Source organism: Rhynchophorus ferrugineus, unplaced genomic scaffold, assembly GCF_030347505.1.
Source record: "Rhynchophorus ferrugineus isolate W39M unplaced genomic scaffold, kcgeb_rfMv2 rfM3, whole genome shotgun sequence".
Classification (NCBI taxonomy): Eukaryota; Metazoa; Arthropoda; class Insecta; order Coleoptera; family Curculionidae; genus Rhynchophorus; species Rhynchophorus ferrugineus.
Genome location: NW_027472582.1, coordinates 34106492 through 34114947, shown reverse-complemented (window position 1 = coordinate 34114947; position 8456 = coordinate 34106492). Strand labels below are relative to the sequence as shown.

The window sequence follows — 8456 nt, the reverse complement described above, 5'->3', positions numbered from 1 at the left end:
ATTCAAGAAAAATATCCTGATGGTGTAAAACTTTGGTTTGGTCCAAAATTAATATATTTCCTTCACAAACCAGAACATATAGAAAAAATTTTGAGTAGTTACAAATTAGTGTAAAAAGACGAGGCTTATAATATAGCAATCCCGGTTATTGGCGAAGGTCTAATACTAGCGCCAGGTGAAGATTCATCCTAGAATACTAACATTTAAATTAAATTAAGTAAAATGGTTTTATTGTTAGTGCTAAAATAGCGAAAAAATCGCAAAATAATTATGACGTCTTTCCATCAAAAAAATTTAGACCAATTTGTGACAATATTCACAGAAAAATCCTACATATTAAATGGCGTATTGGAAAAACAAGTTGGAAAGGATATTAACATTTACGATTTCCTCACAAAATGTTCATTGGATACACTGTGTGGTAAGTTAATTATAAGAATGTATTAATCATTTCATATATTCCTGAAATATCAGTGATACAAAAATATTAACTAATAATAATAATTGCAAGAATATCATAGAAAACGAAATATAACTACTATACCCTATTAATATAGAACCTCTTCTTTACATAGAGACCTCAATGAAATTGCGGCTAAACGTTCAAAACGAGAACAACAGTTACGGCTATATGTTCGACAAGTAATATGTATCCATTTTTTGTATAATAAACTAAATTTAATCTTTCTCTTTTAAAGATTAATGCACTTGATACATATAAAATTAGGATAATATCTTTGGATACGAAAAAGAGTTTCGAGCTCTTTTAAAAGTATTCCACGACTTGTCAGATAAAGTAATTAAATACTATAATGACTAATGTAATGATTAAACAGAATTATATGTTTATTTAGGTTGTTCAAGAAAAACAAAAGGCAAATAATATTGAAGAAGATATATTGTATCAAGGTATGTAAAATTTTATAAAATTAAATGTATCCAATTGTAATAAAAATTAATGAACTATTGTAAAAGAATTACTTTTTGAAAAATCATATCTATTATAATTAAACAAGAAACTGCTGCCATCAATTTTTGATGTGGCAAAAAACTACCTAGCTTGTGTAAGGATATCTGAGGGGGTATAAATATATTTGTAAATATACATTTTACACATTATTTATGACTTTGTATATAAACTACTAAACATTAAGCAAAATTATCTTGGATATCGGGAATAACAGCCAAATACTATTTAGAACTCATATATCAAAGTAGATGCACCTGCATCTGTAGATGCATGTTATAATCTAGAGTAAATTTGGTATGAAAACTTTCTACTTCCGATTTATTTCGCCTACTAGCTTTGCAACTTGATGGATTGTAGAGTATTTGGCTCCACATTCAGTATGTTCTCCCTGAATAATGTTTTTTCATCTTAACAGCTTTAACGAGAGCATAGAGAATTACTCCCTTTGCAATTTTTAATAGTTTTGATAGGGCTCAGAAAAATTATAGAACGATAGGTGAAGGGTGATGATTTGTCGACCTTTTATAAAGATGGAATTTCCGTTGTTTGTAAGTTCAGTGAGCTGTTTCTGAAGATTTTGAAGTTGTCGGATGGTATTACAGTTGGGTGCCAGTGTTTTTCAACGACAGATATTCTATATTAATATTGCGATCATTTCTGAAATGATAAGGTGCCCTTTCAAAAATTCAAGTGGAAAAAGGGTACCTACAATGGCTACCGCATTGGAATCGTTTTACTTCTACAGATACGAGATTGCAAATTGCTGATGGTTCTCTGCTCTTAGCAGAGGTATATATCTTTTTGATCTGCTTATAATGCTCTCGTCAGTCCATATTGAGGAGCATGGTTCCCCATGTTTTCCCTATTCAGGTTTTTACCGCGTTCTCAACTCTCTAACGGCGCGATTAATTGTTATTTCGTCCTCTGAATTCATTTTTAATTTTCTCGATCGACATTCCCTAATACCTGGAATATCTGTGCAAAACCTTTGGAATGTCTATCACTAACAAGCGCTCTACTAGATCAAAAAAAGCTTATTTTGGTTCCTTTCGTTCTTTATTTAAATATGTTATTGAATAAATGTTTTTATAGTACAAATACAATTTAGTACAATTGAGGTATAGATTGGCAAAAAATGTGCATGTGCTATGCAATGCAATGTGCTATGTGCAAAAAAAATTCTTGCAGTATTGTTTCAATTACTTTCAATTAAATTTTAATACAAACATACGTACCTACATAGTAACTTTCTTATTATTCTCTTAGCACTTCACAATCTGCTCAATAGGCAATACGTATTTGTAAGTGATTTTCGGTACTAACTCAGTTCTAGTCCTTAACTTAATTGCTATCCTATGTTATTTTAAATACTATTATAACAGGTCATTTAAAAAGTCCCCGGCCTACCATAGTAAAACACATTTTTTAGCAAAATTAGTTTTTTTTATTCAACATAATACTGATTATAGCGACCTTCCAACTTTTCGATGCCATTTTTGTAGTACGATGTGTCCTTTGCTTCAAAATAGGCCCTAGTCTCGGCGATCACTTCATTTGACGAAAATTTCTTCCGAGCATTCTTTTGAGATCTGAGGACAGGAAAGGGGCCAGATCTGGAGAATATGGTGGACGAAGAAGCAATTCGAAGCCGAACTCATGGATTTTTGACATTGTCAGTTTTGGTGAAGCAGCACTTTCTTTTTCTTCAAACGCGGCTGTTTTTCGGCGATTTCCTCCTTCAAACGGCCCAATAACGCTTTGTAATAGCGTTGACGGTCCTTCCTTGTTCAAGATAGTCAATAAAAATTATTGCATGCGCATACCAAAATACAGACACCATAACCTTGCCAGCCGACGGTTGCGTTTTTCCATCATCGTGTGCAGCCCACTCGGATGACTGTCGATTGGACTTCGAAGTGAAATGATAGAGCCATGTTTCATCCATTATCACATATCGACGCAAAAACTCAGTTTTATTACGCTTGATTTAGCTTCAATTTACGGTGATTTAAAATCATTTTGAGGATTATTTTAATGTTTTCGTCGGTAACAACCTCTTTTGGGCGTCCACTGCGTTCACCGTCTTCTTCATTTCACCACGTCTAAACTTAACATACCAATCCTTGATGGTTGATTTTCCTAGGGCAGTGTCCGGAAACTTGGCATAAAATCAAGTTTTTGCTTCAACTATATTTTTTCCCTTCAAAAAGCAATATTTTGTCAACACGTGAAATAACAAATGTTGCTTCACTCAAAATACTATAATTCACAAACTAATGATCCGACAGCTGTCAAATTTATACACGCATGTTTTGAGGGTTAGGGCTAACTAAAAAACATATTGATTTAATTCTAGTAGCACCATCTATGTGTCAAGCCGGGGACTTTTCAATTGACCTGTTATGTGTCTATTAATCATGTCGGATGGTACTAAAAAGCAGATAGAGTATTTACATTGGCACTTTGAGTCCCAAGGTTTCTAGGGGGATTATATACTTATTTATTTTGTTAGTAACGTAATATGGGGTCAATGGTGTATTTTGGAATATCTGCAGGATAGCTATATTGAATTTGCTACTAGTACCCCACATTTCGATGCTATACGTCTATAAAGACCGAAAAATGGTCTTATTTAAAATGTTGTTGTCTGCATAGTGCTAAATACCTCTCTCTTCCCATGTTGGAAACAGGAAGTTTGGCATTATGGGGTATGTTAACCCTTTTGCTGCGCATAATACCTACCACTTTCATATACATCTGCGTTCGTACCTACAGCAGATTTTGTACTATGTCTAGATCTCCCTGCTTTAAGCCTTTCGTGTTATTGAACACGTTAGTTAGTTGGTTTCGAATTCGTACCACGCTACGTATTCCACGTATGCGGTATCCCCAATTTTATCAACATCTTATACAGATTATTTCTATTAATCGAGTCATAAGTCCGGTTAAAATCTATAAATATGTTGTATACAAAAATGTCGTGTTCCCAGGCTTTTCGTAATATTTATTTTAATGTAAATAGCTGATCCATCCTGAACCTGCTACGCCTGATACCCGATTGATATTCACCAATTATATTTTCTGCAAGAGCTTGTAGGCATTGGTTAATAATACCTGTGAGAATATTGTACACAGTGTATAGAAGAGAGCCATTCTAATTAACAGAGAAAAAGATACTTCCATCAATGTAATTTTAAATAAAAACCATACCAAAATAACTAATTAAAATTATAAATTAGATTCTAAAAAACCACAAGTTTTTTTGGACTGCATAGTGGACAGTGGACAATTTAGTTCAAATGAGCTTCGAGATGAAGTTAGCATGTTTCTTTTTGCTGTAAGTTTGATTTCAACTATTATTTAACTTCAATCATATAACACTAGTTTATTCAAAAAGTTAGTGAACATTGCCGACTAAACCATTTTTAATTATCAAATTACGCTTTAAATTTAAATATTTTTGAAGCTATATTTTAACGTGTTTTGATTAAATCTTTAGCGGATATAGTACCCACTGTGTAACAAGTCTTTAGTAAATATTAAAATTAGATTATTTAACGGTTAATAAGTAAACAGCACAAACTTATTGAACAAACTAATACTTTATGCTACTACTTAATGCAGTAATAGTGAGTGATTTTAATAAATGTTGTAGAAATGTTGTATATGAATTGAAAAACAATTAATTCTAGGGAACGGAGACTGCAGCATCAACGCTATGTTTCGTGTTTGCTGTATTAGGAATGTTTCAAGATGTTCAGGTAATTTAATATTTGATTATTGCAAATATTATATTGTGAAAGTGCTTTTCGGTTTTTCCTAATGATGGCTTTAAAATCGCATATCTATAGTCTTCCAATGTAACAAGCTGTAGAATGTTATACATAAAAGTGATCTCATTCGTTTGCATAGTCAAAAGTTTTGACAAAGCAGATTTTGTGTTTTTTATTTCCGAAGAGATACAGGGACATCAAAAACTGTAAGGTGTTAATGGCGATAGCTGCTTAAGAGACATCTTTTAAAAACTAAAGTGATGTTAAAGATGAAGGCAATCGGCCAATTTTTGAAAAAAGCGATGAATTTTGAATCATGTTTATACAAGTGGATATTAAAGGAAACTCGATACTTGAGTTTTACGAAATTAAACAGTTCATTATATTGTTACTACAAGTTTATTAATCATCTGGTTACTATTTAAGATAGTGTTTGCGTAGTTGTTATTGAATTCTGAAATATTATTATTTAAGGACACATAAAAAGCAAAACACTGTGATTGTTATTATAATAATAGTTTATTTTTGATAGAATAAGGTTTTACAAGAAATTGTAGATGTTGTTGGCCTTGAACGAGATCCAGAACCTCAGGATCTTCACCATCTGCAATATACAGAACGAGTAATAAAGGAATCACTTAGATTGTTCCCTGTAGCATCCCTCTTTGGCAGATCTGTAACACAGGACACGGATGTTGGTAATTGTTAATATAAGTTTTACGCACTTTTGAAATTAAATATTATATTTTCATCATGAAATATTTATTCAACCTTCTTTTATAATAACATCACTTACAATTTATGCAATAATTACATTGCAAACGTTATAATATGAAATAACTATTTAAAACAAAAAAAGTAGAATTATTCTTTGTATTAAGTTCTTGACGGATACGAATCGAGTAATTTCTCACCATTATATAGTGAGTTTACCTTGCAAATTAAAGTCGCCATTTTAAAACCAGCAAAGTCCTTTCGTTGAGATGTCGGATAGAAAATATTGTAAATAAAATACAGATTATTTTCTCTCTTCTTTATATATATATATATATATATATATATATATATATATAAATGTATATATATAATAGCATGAAATAATAAATCGTATGCCTGGGTTTCCATTTTTGATTAATTCTCGATAGGTACTTTTTTGTTCTGGTCTTATGGTTCAATTATTCCCTACATTTTCTTATATATTCTTTCTTCAATGCTTTCTCAATAATGCTTTCCACAATGCTGTCTTTAAATTCTTTGTTTCTCACTGCTGCTTCTCGTTGTCGAAGCCCCGTGTTCTATTGCTGAAGGTCCTCCTTCGGGTTCTTGGTGGTGGTGAACAAGACTAGTATAAGATATCGAGTTTGGAAATATTCTTCTAGCTAAGAGTCGTCAGTCGGTTTCGGACTCTTGAGAAATTCTCTAAAATTCCTCGATTTCGGTCCTTCTTGATATTTTTGGTTATAGGCACCATAAGGAGTCCTCTACCAGGTCTAAATTCTGACACGTTTCATCTAGCCTCGGTACTTGGACGGTGATTATCCGAAGCACTCGACAAAGAGCCGACGGAATATACTTTTTGTTGGAGACGTGTGTTCTGTGTATTCGGTGCCCTTCTTGGTTGGCATAGTTTCCCCAGACATTCGATAGAATGCGAATTTTGTATATTGTCTCAAGTCATAATTCCGTTCTAATTTCATAAAAAACAGTTAAATGGTCTAATAAATTTGAGCCCTAAACTATACAAAATTAAAAATATTACAACCTTCGTAAACTTAAATGTAAACGACTGCCTTAAATAATTAAAATTGCGTCCCAACAACTTTCGACATATTTACTCAGATAGAGAATAGTAAAAAATTCGGCGTAAAGTTGAAAATATTTAATAAAGGTTTAAAAATTGCATGTACTATGATATTTTCCAATAGATTTAGGAAATAAATTATCGAAGGGAAAAGTGAAATACTATATTATCAATACCATCTGTCGTAAATCTAATAATTTTGAAATAATTTATAGGATATATGTTATTTTAGGTGATTTTATAATACCAAAATATGCTTCTGTTTATTTTGGCGTAAATTATATACACAAAAATGCAAAATACTGGCCAAATCCACTTAAATTTGACCCAGACCGATTTTTACCAGAAGAAGTAGAGAAAAGACATCCTTGTACATATATACCATTTTCATATGGACCAAGAAATTGTATAGGTAAGTTTTGATGTAACAAAAAAATTAACTAATTTTATTATAACAATATCGAACTATTTTTATAGGAAAGAATTATTCCATGATGAACATGAAAGTAATATTATCTATAGTTTTAAGGAAATATAAAATCCATTGCGCATACAAACGAATAGAAGACATTAAATTGAAAATGACTCTAGTATTAAGGTTTAAAGATGGGGCTAAAGTATCTGTAACACTTAGATAAAATTAGTATTTAATGTATAAAATCTTAACATAGCCCTACTACCGCATTATAATTATTAATCTGGATTGATGGTTAATTCGGTCAATGTTATTAGCTGGATTCTGAAAAAATGGCATTGTTATTTTTTAGTATTTAATTTGATCAATTTAATGTAGAATTCAGTAAGTTATTATAACCTTTAAAAACTACTACTTCAAAACAATTTTTGATGGCTTTCTGGTGAAGGTACTTTTTTATATGATACTAGGTTATAGTATCTCTCTGGCGACAAAAAAAAGTTTATTATGTGTATTTATTAAGTAAGACTTCAAAAATAAATAATGTTACTTATATTTAATAACATAGAAATATAAAATGTATTACCATTGCAAACCCACAAAACAGGAATTAATTCCTAGCAATAAAATCAACGACGTTGAAATGTATTTAACAAATAAATACAATATACTTTTAAAATGTCTTTAGAAATTTGATGATTGGAACCTGAGATGAAAAGTATATAAATGATGCAAAGAAATCCACTGTAGTAATGTTTCGTAGGAAAGTCACAAGTGTTCTACGAAATAATCGACAATATTTATTTTTCACGTTCACAGTCACTATGTTTTTCTTATTCAGTTTATTTTACTGTGTTTTGCTCCGCCAAAGCTCAGTTCCATCAAATGGTGAGTTTATTCACATAGTATTCCAGTTTTCTCGTTTTAATTCCAATTTAATATTTATTAAATCTCCATCTATTATGTTCTATTTATTATTTTATATTTATTTTATATTCTTCATTTATTATTCTCTATTTATTATTATCTTTTTGTTATTCTCTATTCATTGTCCTCTACTTATTTATTTGTTGATCAATTTATCGTTATCTATTTTATTCTATGTTATATTATTATTTCTTCGAAGCGTACTATATTCCCCATGATTCTTAAGATTTTGTATATTTTATGGCTACAACTGTAAATATAAATTATAACTATTTTATAAACAAGAAACTAACGTCAAAGCGGCGAGAGTTACTGATGTATAGTTATGATCTGTGGATAACTTGAAGCATACATAAACGCCGCCGAAAGTGGTCTCTGCTGGGTCTTAGTGGCAAAGTATCTAGCGTGTAACCCTTAGCTTTTTGCCTTGTAGGCATTGCATGTTCATCATAGCTGGAGCTAGAGAAGTGAGTGCACATATCTTAATCCTAGGGAGACCTACTAATCTTAGTAGCAAAATCTCGAGTATCTACTTCCCTTAATCTCATTGCTGATACGTCGTGCGTTACT

General features: G+C 31.3%; 1 protein-coding gene across 1 annotated transcript; it reads left to right on the top strand.

Moving 5' to 3' along the window:
- The first annotated feature begins 245 nt into the window (after positions 1–245).
- LOC143193649 (cytochrome P450 4C1-like) lies at positions 246–7636 on the top strand. Its single transcript, XM_076399976.1, has 9 exons — positions 246–421; positions 576–642; positions 753–786; positions 861–909; positions 4210–4307; positions 4663–4731; positions 5276–5441; positions 6777–6956; positions 7022–7636. Exons 1-9 carry the CDS (start codon positions 271–273, stop codon positions 7180–7182), a joined length of 975 nt encoding a protein of 324 aa, XP_076256091.1. The 5' UTR covers positions 246–270; the 3' UTR covers positions 7183–7636.
- The last annotated feature ends 820 nt before the right edge of the window (positions 7637–8456 follow it).

Bases quoted from the DNA above. Each gene is read 5' to 3' on its own strand.
- LOC143193649 (XM_076399976.1), top strand. From the start codon at position 271: ATGACGTCTTTCCATCAAAAAAATTTAGACCAATTTGTGACAATATTC. The intron at 422-575 runs GTAAGTTAATTA...TTCTTTACATAG, and splicing joins TTCATTGGATACACTGTGTG to AGACCTCAATGAAATTGCGG. The intron at 787-860 runs GTCAGATAAAGT...ATTTAGGTTGTT, and splicing joins TTAAAAGTATTCCACGACTT to CAAGAAAAACAAAAGGCAAA.